Source organism: Malus domestica, chromosome 05, assembly GCF_042453785.1.
Source record: "Malus domestica chromosome 05, GDT2T_hap1".
Taxonomy (NCBI): domain Eukaryota; kingdom Viridiplantae; phylum Streptophyta; class Magnoliopsida; order Rosales; family Rosaceae; genus Malus; species Malus domestica.
In genome coordinates, this window is record NC_091665.1 from 27088104 (window position 1) to 27110236 (window position 22133).

Consider the following 22133-nt stretch of genomic DNA (forward strand, 5'->3'; position numbering starts at 1 on the left):
TCATTTGGTTTTGGTTTTGAGGCAATCACAATATATACAAGTGGAAGATTGTCTTGATGAATACGGCATTCTATTTCGACCTGCTAAATTTCGAATCCATACATTTTCCTCTCCACATATGGATTGGAGTAAAATATCAAAAGAGGGAACAAATAAAACAAGCAGCAAAAGGCCAAGCCACCGTCTTCTTGTTCTTTCTTCTCACTAACTCTATCTCACTCCTTCCAATTCAAATTAAATCCAAGACATTTCCTTTCTCCATTGAATAACTCACATATAAATAAACCAAAAGTAAGGCATTTTCCTTGCATTGATTTGATGCCCTACCCGCCGGTTTAAAACGGACATCCCAATAACCCCAAACCCAACAAACCAATCTGAAAATATATAAAAAGTTCCAATTTTTGTCTGAAAAATCTGGTTTCCGCCGACGATGGACACCGGCGGCAACTCTCTAGTGTCGGGTCCCGACGGAGTGAAGAGGAAGGTGAGCTATTTCTACGACCCAGAAGTGGGAAATTACTATTATGGGCAGGGACACCCGATGAAGCCCCACCGGATTCGGATGACCCACGCCCTCCTCGCGCACTATGGCCTCCTCCAGAACATGCAGGTCCTCAAACCCTACCCGGCCCGCGACCGCGACCTCTGCCGCTTCCACGCCGACGATTACGTGGCGTTCCTCCGGAACATCACCCCCGAAACGCAGCAGGACCAGCTGCGGCAGCTCAAGCGGTTCAATGTCGGCGAGGACTGCCCTGTCTTTGATGGGTTGTACTCGTTTTGCCAGACATATGCTGGTGGGTCGGTCGGCGGCGCTGTGAAGCTCAACCATGGGATTTGTGATATTTCTATTAATTGGGCTGGTGGTTTGCACCATGCTAAGAAGTGTGAGGCTTCTGGATTTTGCTATGTGAATGACATTGTTCTTGCAATTTTGGAACTTCTTAAGCAGCATGAGGTTAGCTAATTTGATTGCATAGTGTTCAAGTTTGAACTTTTTTTGTGTTTGGATTGTTGGGTTTGTTATGTTTTGTATGATCTCTGAATTGGGTTCTCAAAAATGTTAATTGCATAGTTAAAGTCTGAATTTTTTAAGTTGGGTTTGTATTGTGTAATCTCTGAAATGGGTTACTGAAATTGTTAATGTTTTGCCTGAACAGCGCGTTTTGTATGTGGACATTGATATCCACCATGGAGATGGTGTTGAGGAGGCGTTTTACACGACTGACAGGGTCATGACGGTTTCATTTCACAAGTTTGGGGATTATTTTCCTGGCACGGGGGACATTCGTGATATTGGTTACGGGAAAGGGAAGTATTACTCCCTTAATGTTCCGTTGGATGATGGGATTGATGATGAGAGCTACCATTACTTGTTCAAGCCCATCATTGGGAAGGTGATGGAAATTTTTAACCCTGGGGCTGTGGTTCTCCAGTGTGGTGCTGATTCCTTATCTGGGGACAGGCTTGGTTGCTTCAATCTTTCCATCAAAGGCCACGCCGAGTGTGTTAGATATATGAGATCCTTCAATGTCCCGCTCTTGCTTCTAGGTGGCGGTGGCTATACCATTCGCAATGTTGCTCGTTGTTGGTGCTACGAGGTATACTTCTCATATTCTGTTTTACCTTTTAATGTTTCCAAAGTATTTCACTTATGATATAATTGTGCACATATAGCATGATTTTTATTGCAAGTTATAATCTCTTGCCATTTAGCATGTTAATGTTTTGTGATTGCATAATACGACCATAGTGCCTGGCAGATGACTACTCTTTAATACACTGTTGTAAATGTGAGATGCGTAGTTTCACAGCATCTGTATGTGGTGCATCTAATTTTTGTTTAGTCTTGAGTCTATGGAATTTGTTTGTTTTTGATATGTTGTTTGTAATACAGACAGGAGTAGCACTTGGAGCAGAAATTGAGGACAAAATGCCACAGCACGAGTATTATGAGTATTTCGGTCCGGATTATACTCTTCATGTTGCCCCGAGCAATATGGAAAATAAGAATTCTCACATGTTACTAGAAGAAATACGGTCAAAGCTTCTTGAAAACCTCTCCAGGCTGCAGCATGCACCCAGTGTCCAGTTTCAGGAAAGACCTCCTGATACTGAGCTTCCGGAGGTATGTTTCTGCAACTAATCATTTTCTCTGCTAATTTAATTTTCCATCTTCTGTATTCATCAAAACATAATAATCATCTGACTGAAATTATTTCTTCTGATTTGACATGATACAGCTAAAGTGCATGACCTTTTCTTCTGTCTAAAGTCTAAATTAGTAACTTGTAATAGACAACTTCTTGTTCTCAAGATTTCTAATAACATAAGCTAACTGGTGCCTGCATTTACTCCAAAGCCACATTGTTCCTGAGCAGAAGATCCAAATTTCTGTCTTTTTCTTCCATGTATTTGCTATCAAGCTTACATTTTGACATTCCTATGTTTTCCACTTCCTTCCTGTAATATGATAGTTCTTGTTCCATAACTGGTAGAATACTTGATGGAAGTCTCATAGACTTTTTTAATGAGTATAGTGATGATCCAAAAGGAAAAGTTGTGTATCTAAATAGCAGCAAAGCTCCATTCTGACTTTTATTAATCTATGTATAAAGAATGTTGCTTGCTAGTTCAAATCTATCTAATTTCAGTTGTTATTTGTACTCAATATTTAACGTTGTTATATGGTCTTGTATTCAATGTTTTAATATTATTCTTTGTGAAATTCTTTCAGGAGAATGAGGAACAGGATGACCCAGACGAGAGGTGGGATCCAGATTCTGATATGGAGGTTGATGATGAACGGTACTTCAATTTATTCTCCTAATTTGCTCTCATTATCTAGCACTTTCGTCTTTGCAATTTACTGATTTATGGTTTATACAGTAAGCCTTTACCAAGCAGAGTAAAGAAAGAGATCGTTGAACCTGAAGTTAAGGATCCGGTACGTCACAAATCATCTCTCGAGCTCAACTTTTTTTTGGGTGTGGAATCATTTAGACTATAATTCACTGTATTTGGCTGCCAATTCATTTGTCTATTCTTAAACACTACAACAACAACAAAGCCTTTTCCCACTAAGTGGGGTCGGCTATATTCTTAAACACTACTGCATTAAATTTCATGTATAGTAAAACTGTGCTCATTGTCTGATAATGGACAAGTGGTTATATTGTTTGTTCATGGCAAAAAAACAGAAACATATTGATGAAAGGCTAAAAGATGAAAGTTACAGGAAAAACCAAATCTCCTATGTACACAAGTTAAATAGTCCCTCTGGAGTTTACCTTCCATTCGTTTAGATGATGCAATGAACCAACTCAATATGCACCATTCTTGACGGCTCCAACCTTAAACTTACTTAAACCTGGATTTGACTAGAATCTATTCAAACCATCCAAATCATATATAAAGAGGAAGCTTGTCTCTTCATAGTGTTCCGTTGCTCCCCTCTATTATCCTGTCTCTTGTTTATTGTTACGTGAAGCCTACATTGGTGATTAGTGATGTTCCCTTTCTTTCTTACGAGAATATAATGTTTCCAGCTATGGTATCTACTGCTGTTTATGATTATATGTTTATATCCTGCACGTAGCATTACTTTCTTACGATGTGCTCATTTCCTTTGCTGTGCCGCATTTTAAAACTTACATAAACATGGATGATAACCTATTTGTTATGTTTATTTGCCTCAACATTATCTAATTCTGGTTGTTGTGGCACACTGGAGATCCAGAAAGGGACCTCGGAGAACGCTCGAAGCTCAAGCTATGATCCAGCAGTAGATGAGATAATAACAGGCGCAAAGGTGAAATTAACACATAAGTCCATCAGAATCAGGTTCCTCTTTCATAAGAAAACCCTCCCACTAATGGTTTTCTCTGTGACATTGATATTTGCAGGCTTTGGATATGGGATCTGGATCAGTGGATGAACCAACTGTGAAAGTTGAACAAGACACTATGAATAAGCCTGCGGACTAGATATAAACGTTATCACAATCAAATTTATTTAGGGTTTTTTTATCACAAGCAAAGTCATTCAAACTTAACCGTCCATCGATTTGTGAAGTTGGTAATTTATTTGAGCAGTAGCATTTCATGTATCTTAGCATTTCTTGTATTTATAAGAATTCAACCCTTGTTTAAACTATCATGGATAAGTACCCAAATTTGGCCTCTTGTACATGTTTTTTTTTCTTTTTCTTTTTTTTCTCTCAATGTTTTGAACTATTAAAAGTTAAATTGGATGGCATGGAACTGTCGTTATACTGTTGTATCCCAAAACCGAATTCTTTGGTCGGAACCCTAAAACCGTGCTTATTTCAGGAATCGTAAGTTCAATCGGTAGTCCACTGCCCCTGATTTTGGTGCTCCAAAATCCAATTTTCCTCTTTCATTTGGGAAGAAGATGGGATTATAAATTTAGGATGTCGTATGATGTTCATACCTGCGTTATCCTGAATGATTGGGCATAGGTGACCGATGTTTTTGAAAAGTTTGGATGTCAGAAATTAGGATTATAATCTGCTAAACTCATTTCTTTACTCAAAAGAATTTTCATTTTTCATTAACAAACGATAACCTATACGGTATTGCAGTAAAACCAGTAACTATATTACAAGGGAAAATGGTAAAAGGAAAACCCCAATTTGACGGTTTCTCTTCCAATAACTTTGTATATGTTCCTGTGTCCATCAGTTGTATTTAGATTTGTAGTTGTTCAGGCAGAACCAACTCTGAGCCCTTTTCAGCAATCGAGCATCGACTGGAAGACTTGCTGAGTGTTCAGTATCAGTATCAGTATCAGAACCATCTATACAGAGTGAACTTTCAATTTCACACAGGTCACTTGCATTAGATGTCCTTTCAGCTGAACCACCACTTGAAGATATCCCATTTGCAGTGGGGAAAGCACTTCAGGTTGTTGAATGCTACTAGTGTTTCCCTTTTTGAGTTTCTTAGTCTTCCCGATTACTTTTCTCCTCGTCTGTCCAGATGTAATCCACGAAGATAACCCCACAGCTCCAAGTAGCAGCAGCACAATACGATAATCTTGTGTCAATTCAAAAAGCAACAGACTCCTGCAAGACTAGCACCCATTCCAACCTGAAAATGGAATCTCTCCGATTGTCAACTCCATCCAGATTTTGGGATACCTTCAGAATTTAGCAGACAAATACCAGAAAGAGAAATAATATATTCACCGAGAAAAGTTTGGACTTTTCAAGTTTACCATGGAGAATGATATTATGTACACTCCATGTCAATTGCCAAAAGACCATTCGACACTTTAGAACTAATACAATTGCAGGAAACACATTCTACTTCTAAAAAGAAAGGTATCTGCCCCTGAAGGTAATGGCCATAGGTTTCTGGATAATAACATTCAAATGTGACTTTTGTTCTCAGAAATTATCAAAAATAGGAAAACAAAAACATTATTTCAATTTTGAAGGTAAACTATCGTCTAAATATGAAAATGACATAGAACAGTACCAGGCTGTATGCTTGCGGTGATGCTACTTCCAATATGGAAAAGATGAAGTATAGGATTGGACTGACAACTGCAGAACTGATGAATTTTCCATATGTCATTCCTGTTGCTGCACCAGTTAAAAGTGATGGAGCATAGTAGCCTCCAACTAATCCAGAGGCTCGACACAATGAGGATGCACCTATCTTGACCACTACCAACTGAAGAAACTGATCAGCTGAGAGGCCCTTTTCAAGTGGTCGAGATTCCAGCAAAATGTCAACATTCTCGAAACCCTGATAAAGAATTTCAGGATATGCCAATGCCATCAACCCAATAGCCAAGCCATCCTAATTGTGAAGATTGTCAACAAGTACCAACATGTATGATGTGCACTTTGATAAGGTTAACGAAACCAAGCCACATAGGACACCCAGCAATAGATATAGCGGAAGCTCTGAAAATGATACAAATACGTCTCATTATTAAAACCGCAGCTTTAAACAATGACTTGAACATCAACCTCTAGATATACTAAAGGTATGCCTGAAAAATTCATCCCAGTAGAGTGAATAAACTAGTGTTGTAACACAATCATATATGCTCAACTACCCAAATAATGTGAAAATTCAGAAACCATATTCAGTAAAGGCAAATCACATTACCAGGAGCAAGTAAATACTCTGAGATTCCGTGCTGATGCCATAGTCAATTGCAGAAATTATTTAAATAAAAGAACCATTTTTTGTTCACTCGGCACATAAGTTTTTATATATATCATTTTGAAGAATCAACAGATAATTGATAGTGTACCAGCAGGTGAGCGGAAATCATAGTATGGGACCTTAAAGGCTGGTTCAGAACAAAGACCAGCTTCTGAAACTACAGAAGCTATCACAGCACTAAGTATGACCATAGAAGTGGCATTCACAAGTGAAATGGATGAGGAATTAGGTGGTGATGGACTCTATGGGAAAGCAACAACCGGAAACAGCAGCATTAAACCCTGTCAAAACAGAACAACAATTACAATGAGGGCATATATGTATTGATAATGGCAGCATAGATATACAGAAAACTGAATACCAACCAGAAGCAATTCCAGCAGCCACATGAGAGAGCCTTCTTTGTGAACTTTTATCAAACACAGCACCAATACCCTTGGCTATAGAAGTTCCAATCTCAACGCTAGGACCTCAGGACCTAACGAGTTCCCAGTCCCAAGTGTGACACAAGCAGCAATTGCCTTGACAAAAGGACACGATACTGCCTCGAGACCATCAAAAAACCGAAATAGGCATTCCCATTTTCACTAATAAATTCTCTCCTTTTTCTCCTCCTTGCTCATTGCCATTGTTATCTTGTGAACCATCCTCAAGAGCATCTCGAAACAAGTTTATTATGGCAACAATCAAACTGTTAAGGGTAATAGAGGATCATCGTATCACAGTGCACTCAAGGCACCAGATTAGTGCTTACCATAGTGGTTAAGTAATTAGTAGATAAGACTGTTATGTAAGATTGGTGACTAGGCAATAGACAGTTATTTATATGTCGATATCCTTTTGTATGGTGCATTGTGAAAGTTAATGAGAATCATTCTTCACATATTCATTCTATCTCTACAAATTCTCTCTCTCTCTCTCTCTCTCTCTTGATTACTGCACAAACCTCCAGAAGCTGGAACCAGAATCACCTGCTTCTACGTATCTCCCATGTACTCCTTTCTCAGCCACGAAGCTCCCCGTTGCGGCATCCGACCCCAGAACACATCACGTATCTCATGAACCTTCCCATTCGTGCCAAAATCTCAGAAAAGCTCAAAACTTTACGTATAAGCAAGCAAGAAAAAAGCAAAGAAAAAATGGGTAATGAGTGACGGAACCTGAGGTTCCGACCCAAATTGGAAATGGGGGAGTAGCCCGACTCCTTATAAAAGCTCAAAACTTTGCAAACAAGCAAGCAAGAAAAGGAAAAATGGACAATTGAGTAATGGATAAAAATCAAACATACAGAGTAGTTGAAGAGGACGACGCCGATTCCGGTGAGCAGACCCACCAAGCTCGACGACAGCACTTTCGTCCAGTTCCCTCGGCCACGGCCTTGTGCTCTGTTTTCATCTTCCCCTTCTTCTGCTTTGTCATCGTCATCGTCATCGTTTTGTTGTTTTTGTTGCTGGGTTTGTTGGTTTTGAGGGAGGGAGAAAGGAGGTCTGAGAGTCAGATCTCTGCCATCTTCATCTTCCCCTTCTTCGTGTACCCAGCACTGGCATTTTTGGTGTTAATTGTTCTTGTTTGGGTGTTTGATGTGGGAGAGAATAGGAGGAGGGTTTTTCCCGGCGGTGATGAAGACGGAGGAGGTGGGGAGGCCAGGGGACATAAATGGCGGTGGAAGTGGGCGTTGGGGAAGCGCCGTAAGCAGTCCAGGACTCCCATTAGCTGCTGCTACACCAGTTGAGCCAACTGTTCAGTCCAATCACGACCAGCTAATGGATAAATGTCTCACAAAATAATTCAGTAATATTCATATTAATATAAAATAATATACGCTATTTTCCTTTTCTTTTCATATTAACCAAATCAAGAGTTATCTTTTAATAGTAAGTTATTAAATATAGTCCATGATTGGAAAACTACACTTGATGTATCAGATCGTGTTTTCGGTATGCTGAAACATAAATTGACATGTACTTGATAAAATTTGAGAAATTCGTCTCAGTGATTGAGACATTTTTGCTACAACTAAGAACAAAAGAAGCTCCCACAACTGAGTTGCCCACTTCAATCTAGAGTGGCCGACGACATACGCCAAACTAACATATACACTTACAAAAAAATGGAAACTAGACAAGGTTGTAGCTCCAATAAAGAATGCATTACATTATGTGTCAATGTTTACTAATTACATCAATTATTAGGTCGGTTCTTTGATTTTGATCTGAAACATGGTACTACTTCAAAGATCCCTAATGTTTTATTTAATAGACCTTTCCATGCACATCATGTAATGCAAGAAGTTTCAGGGACTAATTAAATAGCGAAAATGAGGTGATCACAAAAGGGATCAATCAAAATGCCTTAATTGTACCAACTAATGAAGTTATTTGAAGGGTTTATAATCATATTTAGAATGCTAATCATTGATCGTCTCCTTAAAAAAAAAAGGATGTGAAACCAACGAAATGTGAACACAACACCGTCGTGGACATGAGCTGTTTGTTGGCCATGATAAGAGTAGTTAATCTATATGGGTGTGTATAGATTATCAATTAAGTTTCTTCTTTAGACGGAGATCGATGTCTAAATGTACATCTACGATTTACAATCTCACAATTTAATATGTCAAATATCCGACAAACAAATAACTCTGATTTCTAAATTGTAGCTTCCTTCTCAATCTCTCATTAATTTGCACCTTTCTATATGTGCACCTTCTCAATCTCTCATTAAGTTGACAAATCGAAAACATAAATAGATTAACTTGCAAACCAACTCTGATTTCTAAATTGTATTTGTTGTAGTAGTGCCTAATGGGCCGGGCTCATGAGGACCAGTGGCAATTTTGAAATATCACAACAAATACAGTACCATTTTTGTCACAAAAAATCGAAACGAAAAATGGATTAACGACAATCGTTTTTCTAACTCAAACCATCGGCATCTCTCAATGTCTCCGTCGTCTTCTGATTTTCCTCCGAATCGGAGAAGAAAGGCAACCAAATCATGGTCCTCCGAATTCGTGGTTTTCTGATTCTTCCCGGTGCTCCTTATTGTTATGAACCCAATTTGTAATTGAGGTTTATGCTTTTAGTAAAGAGTCAAATTAGTTGTAATTGAGGGTTTTTACTGATTATTAGGGGAATTTGATAGAAATGCCAGCTGCAGTCACACTTCATATATAAGAGCACCTACTCTTTGGTTTGAAAGGAGAACAGAATTTTACAAAACAAATCAATACAAAAATATTGGAGCTCTGCTCCTTTTATCTTCCTCCTTCCTTCTCTTCTATGTGCAATAGTAAAGGTTTGAGTTAGGGTTTGAGATTTGGGTTCTAACATATGCGTACTGCAGCCTGAGCGCGAGGCGCTCTCGATTGATTCCATGGTCTGATCTTCCGCGAATCGCAATCGGACGGTGGCGATGGCGTCGACGCAGAACCAATCGGCGCATGTGGATCTCTTCGATGCGTATTTCCGACGGGCCGATTTGGACCCCGATGGCCGGATTAGTGGCAATGAAGCCGTCGCTTTCTTCCAGTGCTCTGGTCACCCAAACAGGTCCTTTGCGCAGGTACTCTCTCTCTCTCTCTCTATATATATATATGTATATGCTTGAGTATATATGTATAATTGGATGTGTGTGTATGATTATATTTGTGTTTCGAATCAGATTGATTTTGAATTTGTAGTCTAATTGTAGTACTGTGAACTCGGGATGTCTTAATTCTCTAATCTAAGCTGAGATTTTTATTTAGTAGAAAATAAGTAGATGATGAATTTATCTAGTGTTAGTATAAATGCGGAACTGATGTATCCGTTTGACCTGAGGTGGTAAGCAGACTTTAGAAATGTGTTATATGTCCCAAGGATTGATCGAGGATTGTTTATTACAGTAGAATTGTGCAGTAGTGAAAACCTGCAGCATAAGATGACTATGGAGTAGTTAGGATTGTCGCATACAGGGGAAATGTTCTTGGGTTAGGATCATATCGACAAATAGGTTCTTGAAGCTGTATACTTGTTTTGCTGAAGGAAATTCCGTATAAAATGATAACCAGGGGCATATTATGTTAAATATTGATTATATGAATGCACTTTCTCATTAGCTTGAATTGTTGAACATAACAGGCTTAATCAAGCATATTTTTCTGCGAGATGCCTTGCTGCTGGATGTTCATTCGTTGCATGATGTGTTCGTATTTTGATGTAAAAACTTACATATGCCATAGATATTTTGTAGATATAAAATTTAATTTGTGATTGGGAGTAATCTTTTGCGGGCCAATTGACATACGAACATCCATAAATATATACTATTAAATTGAGTCATGTCTAAATGTGCAGTCTAGATTGATAGAATGACTACCCATCATGCCACATTATCTTTGATGGAGCGGTTTAGGGAGGGACGCCCTCTTCCAGCAGTGCTACCAAGCAATGTTATGCTTGATTTATCCAATATTTGTCAACCTGCAAATAATTACTCCAATGCTGGCAATGTAGCCTGGAGACCTGCTTCTGGTATTCATCCATAAACAAATCACTTATTTTTTGAAACATGTCTTCCTTTGATGTAGAATAGTTTCTTATTTTTCACTTTAAAAGGCTTTCAACAACAGCAACTGATGCCTGGTCCTGGTGCTCGGCACATGGCACCCCCAGCTGGAGGAAGGCCACCGAAGACAGTTGCTCCTTCTCATGCTGAGGAAAAGCAGCAGGCCAATTAGTGGAAACCCAGAGTACCAGAATTGGAGAAACATCTTTTAAAGCAACTGAGTACAGAGGAGGTTAACTCACTGAACATAAAGTTCAAAGAAGCAACCGAAGCTGATAAAAAAGGTACTTAGAACTTTAATGTTTACCCAATTTTCTCATCTTGAGCAGCAAAGTTATGTGTGCATGTTACTTCCTGATAAGTGTCGAATCATAACAAATATCCCAGAGACTTGAAGAAAGAAATCTTGGATGCTAGAGAGAAAATTGAATATTTCCGGGTCAAAATGCAGTTCAGCCATCGAACTTGTAATGTATCTTTTGTATTTCATTTCTTTGTGTATGCATCTCGCTTTTTCTTCATTATTTTCTTCCTTTAGCTTGTAGCGCGACGTATAATTTTCCCCCTTAATTTTGGAATGTTCCTAGTCCTATCGAAGCAAAGAGCCCTATAGTTTTATCGTTGTTACAAATTCGGTGATTGTATTATTAAACTGGGTCTGTGCCTTTCTTTTTTCAGCCTTAATTTGCTGTAATTTTTTTACCCTCTCTAATAAAATTTGTTTCCCTGATCTTTGTTTGGTGCAAACAAGAACATTGAGTTTTGCCGGTGTTAGTCCAATCGGGCCATTCATATTTTTGGCTCATTGCAGTTCAGCCATTGAACAATCGCATATTTTTGTCGTGTTGAATGTTCAAACTATCGCCCTTGGTTGTGAGATTTTTACTTTGCCCTGGCATGGTGTGTTAATTAATGTCTATGTTTATGATATAAAGGTAAATCAAGTTTTAAAGATAACAAATAGGCTATTATACACTTCCATAACTAGCGCTTTATAATGTATAAAGCATAAACAATACCAAAATAATAAAGTCCTTGCCTAGTTGTTGTCTTATTTCTTGGTCAGACAAGTGAGCTATCAAAGTACAAATTTGCCTTAAAAAGTTTTTCCTAATCACTTTCATTTGCTTCAGACTCATCACTTGATCCACCACCTTTGGAATCATCATCTTGTCTTGTTTCTTCGGCATACAATTTGAATTTCTCAGCATCTTCGGCATACAATGGGCATATACCACAGCTTTCCACCTTCATTCTCCTCGGGCAGAAGAAGATAACAGAGGCCTCTTTGGCAAGTTTGTAAACATCAGGGGAGCAGTTTTTTCCTACCTCTTCACTTCTAAAGGCCTCATTCCACACATGCACGTGATGTTGGTCAACACTGTCGTCGTATCTTATGCCTGGGATAATGTACTCAGAACTGAACAGTTCATGGCTTTCACCCATGAATTTGACAATGAAATTAGCTTTTACCCTCGAGGGATAATTCGTCATATTTGAAACCCAAGAAACAACAAGAGAGAGAGCGAAACCAAATAAACCTGTTCGAAACCAATCTGGACAAAGCTCGATGTCTACTGAAGATCCCTCATTTTGATAGCTGAACCAATTTGGAATTTCTTTTCCTGGACATGCAATCTTAATCTGAGGCCAGGGATTATGAGGCGCCTTCCTCGCCATTCGCATAATTGTAATCTGTGCTTCATCCATTATGTTGCTCCTTGAATTATTATCCAATTCTGGGCAATTAGTAAAAACTCTGAAACAATAATGAGGTTTATCCCAACCTTGTGTGAGTGCTGTCCTTGAACTTGACACTTTCTTCAGCGACGTGCAGCCTTCAGCACTAACATTACATAGCGCTGGGAGCTCTGGTATAGATTGAAGCTGATCGCACGAAAATAAGTCGAGTACAGACAACCGAGAAGCTTGTTTGATGCTTGCTGGTATTTCCAATATACCGCTGAAGCTGAGATCTAGTTCTTCTAAAGAGAGAAAACCGACAGAGCTGGAAGGCAATTTTTCAAGTCTATGACAACCATAAAAGCTGAGACGTTTAAGATTGGTTAAACTGTAGATACTTGTTGGGACATCCTTAAGTTGCTTGCAGAAAATAAGGTCTAAATCTTGAAGCCTATTTAGATTTCCAATAGACGAAGGAAGCATTTCGACAGCTGTCCGCCCCAAATTAAGAGACACCAAATGTTCCATTGGCTTCAAGATTTCAGGGAATTTGGAAAATCTAGAGCACCAGGAGAGATCAAGACTCTCAAGACATTTCAACTTACAGATTGATGAGGATAGCTCTGTAACTGCTGTTCCCCTTAAACTTAAGGACTTCAACTGTTCCATTGGCTCCCAAATCTCTGGGAGGTTTTCAACGTTATAGCACATATCAAGATTGAGTTTCTTGAGATTTCCTGGCATCTCTGGAAGATACTTGAGACTGCAGCCTCCAAGATGAAGATGAGTAAGCTTGTCAAGATGTTGAAAGTACGAAGGAATTTCAACCAAACTTTTACACCAACTGAGATTTATCTTCACAATTTTTAGACTCCCAGAGAGATTTGGAACTTCAGTTAGATTACTAGAGAAAGACAGATCGATAACTTGTAAGTTGACAAGTATCTGCAACAAATTAAATAGAAATATAAAGAATTAATATAATTTCTACACTTGACATTATACAAGAATTAAAGTAGGCATATAACATAATATACCTGTTCTTCTTTCCAAAGCTTCTTAACTTCGCTATGTGGCATATGAAGCTCAACTAGATTTTCCGGAGTAAAATTTGATGGCAAAGATTCTAGTGGATATCCTTTCCATTCAAGATAACGAAGAGAATTGGGAAAGTCTAGAGAATTGGGAAGGTCTAGAGAATTGGGAAGGTCTAGAAGGTCTGGAGAATTGGGAAGGTCTAGATAACCGGTGAATACGTCGCCACCACCCACAATTAGCATTATTAGGTTAGACATCTTTTTGAAGCCTACATGTTTCAATGATCGCTCTTGAAGATTAAACGACTCTATGGCTTCAACATTTGGAGTTTCCTGAGAATAAAAAGAAAGTTTAAATGTGAATATATATGTTTTCAACATGTTAAAATGTAACGCACATTTGGAACAAAGAGTATTGGCAATGGTAATCATGTACAAGTGTCTTAGTCTAGTCAAATATCCAACATAATTGCATCCTCCTCTACTTGTCTAAATAAACAAACATTTGTTCATATTCCAAACACTTCCTAACACAATAAATATTCAATCAAATTCATCTTTTAACAATCTCACTTCTTTATTATAAATTAGTTTTACTTTGTTCTGTTATCATCTCAAGTTTGTAATTTTTATTTTCTAAAAAAATGAAAAGAAAAAAAATTGAATGCATTTGGCTCTTACCGTGATACTGCTCAATACACAACAGACATCCTCATCATTGAACAACCTACTCCGTTTACCAGGATCTTTAATACCTTGTTCTTGAACAATTTTCCATCCCATTTCTTGTAGCAAATCGTGCATCTCTATGGTTTCCCTTCCCATTTCTGAATCAATTGATATGAGAGACATCTCAATGAGAATTCTAATTCCAGATGTCGCAAAGAATCCACGAACTTCTAACATTCGTTTTACCTCAACCACAGACTTCCCTTTATGAAAACATGCTATATCCAGAAATATCTCCTTTTCATTTTCTCTCAATCTATCATAACTTATTCTCAACACTTTATGAATATCTTCATTGGGAAATCGTTTCAATTTGTTGAATTCATCTTCCCATTCTTCTTTGCTCTTGCAATTGAAGAACAAGGACCCCAGAACTGTAAGAGCTAAAGGAACGCCTTTGGCATAAGCCACCACCTTTTCTGCCAACTCCTTATAATCTGTCCTACGCGTACTGTTATTCTTGAAAGCACGCAAACAGAAGAGCTCAAGAGCGTCATCTGGTTTTAGTACCTCAACCTCATAGATATTATCCTCATCAACAGTTTTCCCAAATATGCCCCTATCTCTAGTTGTGATAATGATTCTACTTCCAGTGCCATACTGAAGACGATCGCCAGCTAAACGTTCCATTTGCATTGAACTACTCACATCATCAAGAACAATGAGAACCTTTGTGCGGCTGAGCCTTTTTCGAACACCAGGTGCTCCTATGGATAGACCTTCTTCCTTTAATATCTCCTTAAGAAGTGTTTTTTCCAAGTGATCTAGTCCATCTGCTTTTTCTGAGTTCTCCCTAACATTCTTAACAAAACAAGAAGCTTCGAATTTAGACGAGAGTTTGTGAAATATAGTTTCAGCAAGGGTGGTCTTGCCAATACCACCCATGCCCCAAATACCGACAGTGATGCAAGCATCCGATGAATGAATGCCTAATAGCGATTCGACCTGCTCGATGCGGCTTTCAATTCCAACAAAGCCCTTTAAATCGCAGGATGATGCAAAACACAATTTGGTCCAAATATCTTCAACAACTTTCTTAACTAAATCAGCATCCGTCCTGGCATATATATGTAGGAAAGTAATAGTTAGTCTTAAATATTTATACCTTACAAAATCTTAGCACAATAAAATCATCACAAGTTTAAAGAAAATTTATAATTTTATACAAGTTAAAAGAATTGGTTAGTTACCCATAATCTTTTGAAACAAACCCAGATATATTTGCTACATTCTTCAAAGCATCCCTCCACTTGTGCACCTTGTCGATGCTGTTCTGGAAACGTTGTTCAAGTTGAGCAAATGCAACCTTATAACTCCTCCGTTGTTTTCGTACATGCGATGGAAGGGTCTCGTAAAAAATGGGTATAACCAACTGGCCATGTTTTCGCTCGCATTCTAGGATATGCACAAGCTCATCCAAACACCACGTGGAAGAAGCGTAGTCTTTCGATAAAATGATCACCGAAATCACTGATTCCTTGATTGCTTTGAGAAGGGCAGGCTCGATTTTATCTCCTCTCTTAAGCTCGTTATCAATAAAGGTCGTGATTTTTTTCTCACGTAAGGCAGCGTGGAGGTGGCTGGTGAAAGTACGGCGGGTGTCCTCACCTCTGAAACTAATAAACACATCATACTTTTTTGTATCATCAGCATCAGCAGGAGCAGCAGTGGATGAAGAAGAAGAAGCGATATCCACAACATCTAGTTTTCAGATCCAGCAAGAAGATGTAGTTGCAGAGAGATTAATTGTTAATTAAAGAGAGATAATATTATGACGTTGCAGGAATTAAGGAGAATTTACTTAGAATTGGCCTTTGAGTAGATGCACAAAGTTTCAATGGGTGAGAGATGAACGAAAGTAAAAAATGGGGCATAGGCACATATTTTCTTTAAAAAATATACTTCAAAGAAAGATATTCATATATTTGCAATCTTAATATGAACAGCGTCATCTCAGCATGTAAAACTACTAGTATTTGAAAACCATAAAATGATATAAATGCAAACCTTTTCTCCTTGCTTTGCTCCCCTCACAATCGGTATCATCATCGTCTCCTGATCGATTCCTGTAAGTGATGTTTTCGTTATGTTTCGTACAGTTAATCAGATTACCAAAAAAGGACGCAAAAAATAAACTTGAGACCTCTTTCTTCTGTTCTCTTCCTTCTTTTCTATTTCCATTTGCTCTTTCTCCTTCAATCTTTCGTAATTAAGTTTTTCAGAACATCTGTAAAGAGAACCGTTTAATCCAAACGTCAAAAGGAAGACAATTGATAAAGATGCAAACAAAACAAAGTGACATCCAGTCACTAGCCAAGAAATTAACAACATACATAACAAAAATTAATTAGCAATTTAAATGCCATCACAACATAACACCAAAACTTATTAATTAAAAATAAATGACAAAAAAAATACAGTAAGAGCCTTAAACAGTATCAATAAACACCAACTAACCTCTGACAAGTTACCAATTTGACAAGGGCTTGTTTATTTTCTCCACCTTCAAAATAATATCCAAAACATTTACTTTTTTGTATCAGCAGCGGATGAAGAAGAAGAAGAAGAAGCCATATCCATAACCTCTAGTTTTCAGATCCAGGAAGTAACTGTTGCAGAGAGATTAATTGTGAATAGAGTAGAAAGAGAGACTGGTTCAAAATTTAGGAGGATCCAATAAAGCAAAGCAAGAGAGAGAGAGGGTAGTTAAGAATTGAGGAGGATCTAATGAAACGAGAGAGAGGGGGAGACTAGTTCCGAATTTACTTGAATTGGCTTTTGAGTAAATGCACATAGTTCCAAATGCTCTTCCGGAAAAGCAATGAGTAAGAGATGGAACAGTTGCAAACGCATAAGAAAGGGCACAAGGGATGGGACCTCTCTTTACGCGGTTTGCGTACATGGTTTTGCATTTTCCTAGTTAATTAGTTTCCAATTTCTTGGAAGAAAATTTTCCAAGCATTTTCGATTGCGACATTTTGTTAATTTTTTATTTTGAAAAAAAAAAGTGAATCTTACACTACAATATCATGGCGGGCAGGGCAAAGTTTCCTATAATCTCTCCAAGCTTGGAAGAGATGGGTAGTTGTGGCTTACTGTCAGTTGTCTCTTATTTTTCAAAAAAATATATATAGTTATTCATGGATGGAGATTGAATAAGATTTGGTATCTGTTTTTCCAAGCACATGTGACAAATCAAGTTATTGGAGTCTCAGACTCATTTAGTTTGATAGTATCATAAGGTATTACACAATCATTAAAACTATCTATCTTACCATTATGTTATGTTAAAGGTCAAACTAAACGAATTTTAATAATTATATAATAATAATTTAATGAATTAATTTGCCATTTCTACTTCCAAAGCTTTCGAATTGGCTTTTGACTAAAGCTTTTGAATTTAGGTGACGCACTTAGTGGTCCATCATTGCTTGTAATTAAAAACAAGCACTTTCTCATTCAATTGATATATTTACACGTTTTACGTACAAATTTTTAAAATACCCAATTAATGGGACAAAGATTGTCTGCCCTTCTAGTTGTGGTGTCCTTCCATGCCCTCATATTTTGTGCGGTCACGGTTAAGCCACGTTAATATTTTATATTAATTTTTTAATGAGATAATAAGACAAAAAACAATAAAAATATAAAATATTGACATGGTTTAACCGTGGCCGCACAAAATAGGAGGGCATGGAAGGGCACCACAACTAGGAGGGCAGACAATCCTTGTCCCAATTATTGACCAATTTATTTTACGTAGAATTTTTAATATTTTCAATTAGAGACCACTTTCTTTTAAGAAATTTCCAAACACTTTCATCTAGTACATTTTTACAAAGGAAAACTAACGAAAAAGGCTTGAAAACTTTAAGTTTTAATTATAAGGACAAAATAAAAGTAAAGTGAATAGTAACATGATTGATTTTTTAGTGTAAAAATGTGATTTTTCGTTAAAGTGAACAGTACCGAGAACTTTTCGTTAAAATTCCATTTTTATAATTCTTAAAAAACAAAAACAAGTCAATTGCACACTAAAAAAATCATAGAGCGCTAAGAATATGGTCCTTTATTATTAGAATATTGCCTAAGATTTGGTAAAAACGTGTTCATTTTTATTGATGACACATCATTTAATTTTCAAATTTTATTTCCAAATTCAATCTCTATAACATTACCCTTCTTTTAAATATGCTTAATTAAAAGAAAATTTTGTCCAAAAACATTTACTGTAAGACACCTTTCAATAAAAGTACATGCACGTTCCAAGAAAATCATCAGAGATTACTCACAAGAAAAACATAGAAAAATATAAAGAGGAAATTGCGCAAGCACTTTCAGAAGAAAAGTTTATAATACCATCCCTAGTGGAGGACATAAAGAAAGAAAGGTGAAATTAAGAAAGAATCCAGCTCCTCCACATGCGAGGAAGTTTCCTAGTGCAAGTGGAGGACACATTCAGCGAATATTCAACTTAGTAAATGTGTAATAATCAAATTTAATGGTAAAATAGTCATAAAAGGGGCACATAGGATGGGGTCTGCCTTTACGCGCTTATTCTTTTTAGACATAGCCAAATAAAAAAAAAATTATATACCACTGAAGAGTGAAGAGTCACTAAAACGGTTATTGTAATTTGTAAGTCAATCACACACTTTTAATTATGTCATAAAATCTCATGGTAATTATGTCATTTTCCTTTGTCAAAATGGTAATTATACATTGACTTTTGTACAATGAACAGCTTTATAAGCCACTGACTAGAATTAAAACCCATTTTTCTCTGTTTTTTTTTTCTTAAAAAATAAAGGTTTGTTGTAGACCTATTTAATTAAATTATACTAAGGGGTAGAGAGAGGGGGGCGGTAGCAAGAGAGAGAAGAGATATTTAATTATGAGATATGTGTTGTATTATTTTATTGTGCCTTTATTTATTGATTACAACTCTTAATAAGTAATCAACTCCTAAAAGGAATACTAGAGATACTAAAATAAAAGAATTTTGGCGTTATGTGCTTGGTGTTGTCTCCCTTGATGTATCCCTTTTTTAACTGCTCGATACATGTTGCATTATCTTCAAAGATCGTCATAGGAAGTCAACGACGGAAGTAAGACCACTAGTGCTTCAAATATGTTCCATGATTGCTCTCAACCAAAAACACTCACACGATGCTTCAGGGCGAGAATCTCAACATAGTTCGAAGAAGTCGCAATTAGCGTTTGTTTGGAAAATCCCACATGGTTTTGAATTTTCCTTGATTAGTATGTCACCAATTTCTTTCAAGAAATTTCCAAACAATTTCCAAGCAATTTTGATTGAGAACATTTCTATAATTTCCAAAAAAAAAATATGTGAATTCCACACTACAAAATTATAGAGAGCTGAGAATATAGTTGTTCACCAATGGAGATTGAACAAGATTTGGAATGTATTTCCAAGCACAAGTGACAAATCAACTCATTAAATTATTAATGAAAAATCTTTAGAGTCACGGACTCATTTTGTTTGATTTCATCATAAGATATACACAATCATTACAACTATTAATCTCTCTATCATATTATAATTAAATCAAACTAAACGAATCTTAATAGTTAAAAAAAACTAATGAAAAAAATTTCAAAACTTTGAATTTTAACCAAACTATCTTACAGACAGCAACTCTGTCTATAATCATTCTGCAGTTGTTTTATATATGCAGGACGTCGTTTCTTGGAAGATTATGAATTTATTCATATTGGTTTAGTCACTGGATTTTTTTTTTTTTGACAAATAGTCACTGGAATTTAATTTGTCTGTTTTACCGCCGTGTAGCATTTGGGTATAGCCTCGTCAAGGATGCGGACATATGCCTTTGGAAAATAATATTTTCCTAAAAAAATAGTATTTAATGGAAAAGGTATTGTATAGAGGGGAGATATTAATGCATCGGACCGTTGGATTGGCTTTTGGTGTTGTCGAGGAAAACTAGCGGTTGATAATTGAGGAGGAAGATATCTCGAGGCCACAAAAGAAAATGACAAATGCAGTGGGATGAGAGAGAGAGAGAGATAGAATAACTGTAATGTCAGTGGTGAGTGGTGTGACAAAGCCAAAGCAGCAGATTCATGCCCGAGGCGGGTAGTACGGTGTTGACGGTGGCATTGATCTGTGACCTAGAGAACTACGATCTCGTTCCCGCCGATAACTTGTCTTACAATATTTAATCTAAGAAATAATCAATATTTAGTTTAAAAATTAAGCGTGTGTTCAGTTTTAAAAATAATTTTAATGTTTATGTTCAGTTTTAAAAATTATGTAGTATCCGTATTCAATTTTAGAAATAACTAGAAAATTACCCGCGAACTGCTATGGGTTCTGATTCTGTAATGCATTTTCAATTGCATTAAAACGCCAAGGGCATATAACTAAACATCTCAAAATGCCAAGGGACCAACTTCTGCCTCCAACGATCCAAATTCCTGAAATTCCCCAACATAGTAACTCCATTAACAATCTATTCATGTTCTTTGTTTTATTCAGTCTAAAAATTGAAATCTAATTGAAGCAGAGGCCAAATAAAACACAAAACACACACACAGCAGCATTCAAGCATGGCATTTTAATACGGCAGTGTTGTTTTTCTGCCTAAACTATTGAACCAAATAGGCAGCTTTGTTTTTTGCCTAAACCATTTAACCAAAACAGAACAAAAATTAAGGAGGATACAATAAAGCGAGAGAGAGAGAGAGAGAGAGAGAGAGAAATTCAGAATTAAGGAGGATCTAATGAAACAGAAAAGAGAGAGGGGGAGAGGGAGACTAGTTCAGATTTTACTTCTTTTGACTAGATGCACAAATTTCCAAAGTCTCTTCTGAAAAAGCAATGAGTAATAGACCACCAGTTACTAAAGCATGAAAAGGTGCACATGGGATGGGGCCCTCCTTTTACGCGCTTTGTTCACACGGTTTTGAATTTTCCTTGATTAGTATGTCACCAATTTCTTTCAAGAAATTTCCAAATAATTTCCAAGCAGTTTTGATTGAGGACATACCTAGAATTTCCAAAAGAAAATATGTGAATTCCACACTGCAAGATTATAGAGGGCTGGGAATACAGTCCATCACCAATGGAGATTGAACAGGATTTGGAATCAATATTTCCGAGTACAAGTGACAAATCAACTCATTAAATTATTAATGAAAAATCTTTAGAGTCACACACTCATTTTGCTTGATTTCACTGTAAGATGTTACACAATAGGTACAACTATTAATCTCTCTACCATATTATAGTCAAATCAAATTAAACGAATCTTAATAGTTAAAGAAAACTAAAGAAAAAGATTTCAAAATTTTGAAATTTAACCAAATTATCTCACAGGCAGCAGCTCTGTCTATAATTATGCTGCAATTGTTTTATATATGCACGACGTCGTTTCTTGGAAGATTATGGATTTATTCATATTGATTTGGTCACTGGAATTTTTAATTTTGGACAAATAGTCACTGGAATTTAATTTGTCTGTTTTACCGCAATGTAGCGTTTGGGTAGAGCCTCGTCAAGGATGTGGACACATGCCTCTGGAAAATCCATGGAAAATGATATTTTCCTAAAAGAATACTATTTAATGGAAAAGGTATTGTATGAGATATTAATGCACGGGACCGTTGGATTGGCTTTTGGTGTTGTCGAGGAAAACGAGCGGTTGGTAATTGAGGAGGAAGAGAGAGAGAGAGAGAGAGTAATTGTAATGTCAGTGGTGAGTGAGAGTTGAATAGTTATAAAAGTATATGAAGGGGCACATGGGATGGGGCCATCCCTTTACGCTCTTTACGTTCACGGTTGCAAAGTTTTCCAGTTAGTCAGTGATCAATTTCTTTCGAGAAATTTCCAAACGATTTCCAAGCAACTTCTATTAAGGATATTTTTATAATTTTCAAAAGAAAT

At 37.0% G+C, this 22133-nt stretch overlaps 3 protein-coding genes, 1 long non-coding RNA gene and 1 pseudogene across 11 annotated transcripts; 2 read left to right on the top strand and 3 right to left on the bottom strand.

Annotated features, from left to right (window-relative positions):
- The first annotated feature begins 41 nt into the window (after positions 1 to 41).
- Positions 42 to 4185, top strand: LOC103428059 (histone deacetylase 19). Of its 2 annotated transcripts, none has more exons than XM_070821030.1 (7): positions 42 to 961; positions 1164 to 1604; positions 1901 to 2131; positions 2741 to 2811; positions 2893 to 2950; positions 3737 to 3814; positions 3909 to 4185. In XM_070821030.1, the coding sequence occupies exons 1-7, from the start codon at positions 434 to 436 to the stop codon at positions 3987 to 3989; spliced, it is 1488 nt and encodes a 495-aa protein (XP_070677131.1). In that variant the 5' UTR covers positions 42 to 433; the 3' UTR covers positions 3990 to 4185. The 2 variants fall into 2 exon arrangements, with proteins under 2 accessions (XP_070677131.1, XP_070677132.1); XM_070821031.1 differs by having other exon boundaries at positions 3743 to 3814.
- A 334-nt stretch (positions 4186 to 4519) lies between these two features.
- On the bottom strand, positions 4520 to 6835 carry LOC103419989 (chloride channel protein CLC-e-like; annotated as a pseudogene).
- A 209-nt stretch (positions 6836 to 7044) lies between these two features.
- Positions 7045 to 7933, bottom strand: LOC139195717 (uncharacterized). Its single transcript, XR_011580557.1, has 2 exons — positions 7495 to 7933; positions 7045 to 7270 (listed from the first exon to the last, which is right to left on the bottom strand). It is a non-coding gene; the product is annotated as an uncharacterized lncRNA (long non-coding RNA).
- Positions 7934 to 9380: 1447 nt separating this feature from the next.
- Positions 9381 to 12107, top strand: LOC103419956 (uncharacterized). 7 transcript variants are annotated; one of them, XM_070821034.1, is made up of 4 exons: positions 9381 to 9503; positions 9552 to 9770; positions 10549 to 10720; positions 10805 to 11486. In XM_070821034.1, the coding sequence occupies exons 2-4, from the start codon at positions 9621 to 9623 to the stop codon at positions 10924 to 10926; spliced, it is 444 nt and encodes a 147-aa protein (XP_070677135.1). In that variant the 5' UTR covers positions 9381 to 9503; positions 9552 to 9620; the 3' UTR covers positions 10927 to 11486. The 7 variants fall into 7 exon arrangements, 3 of the variants coding, with proteins under 3 accessions (XP_070677135.1, XP_070677134.1, XP_070677136.1); XR_011580560.1 differs by adding an exon at positions 11888 to 12107 and having other exon boundaries at positions 9469 to 9770; positions 10805 to 11038; XR_011580562.1 differs by adding an exon at positions 11888 to 12107 and having other exon boundaries at positions 9469 to 9770; positions 10819 to 11038.
- On the bottom strand, positions 11731 to 17086 carry LOC103408892 (disease resistance protein RPV1-like). Its single transcript, XM_070821032.1, has 7 exons — positions 16661 to 17086; positions 16347 to 16430; positions 16211 to 16269; positions 15394 to 15904; positions 14156 to 15260; positions 13475 to 13807; positions 11731 to 13382 (listed from the first exon to the last, which is right to left on the bottom strand). The coding sequence occupies exons 2-7, from the start codon at positions 16382 to 16384 to the stop codon at positions 11865 to 11867; spliced, it is 3564 nt and encodes a 1187-aa protein (XP_070677133.1). The 5' UTR covers positions 16385 to 16430; positions 16661 to 17086; the 3' UTR covers positions 11731 to 11864.
- Positions 17087 to 22133: the final 5047 nt, after the last annotated feature.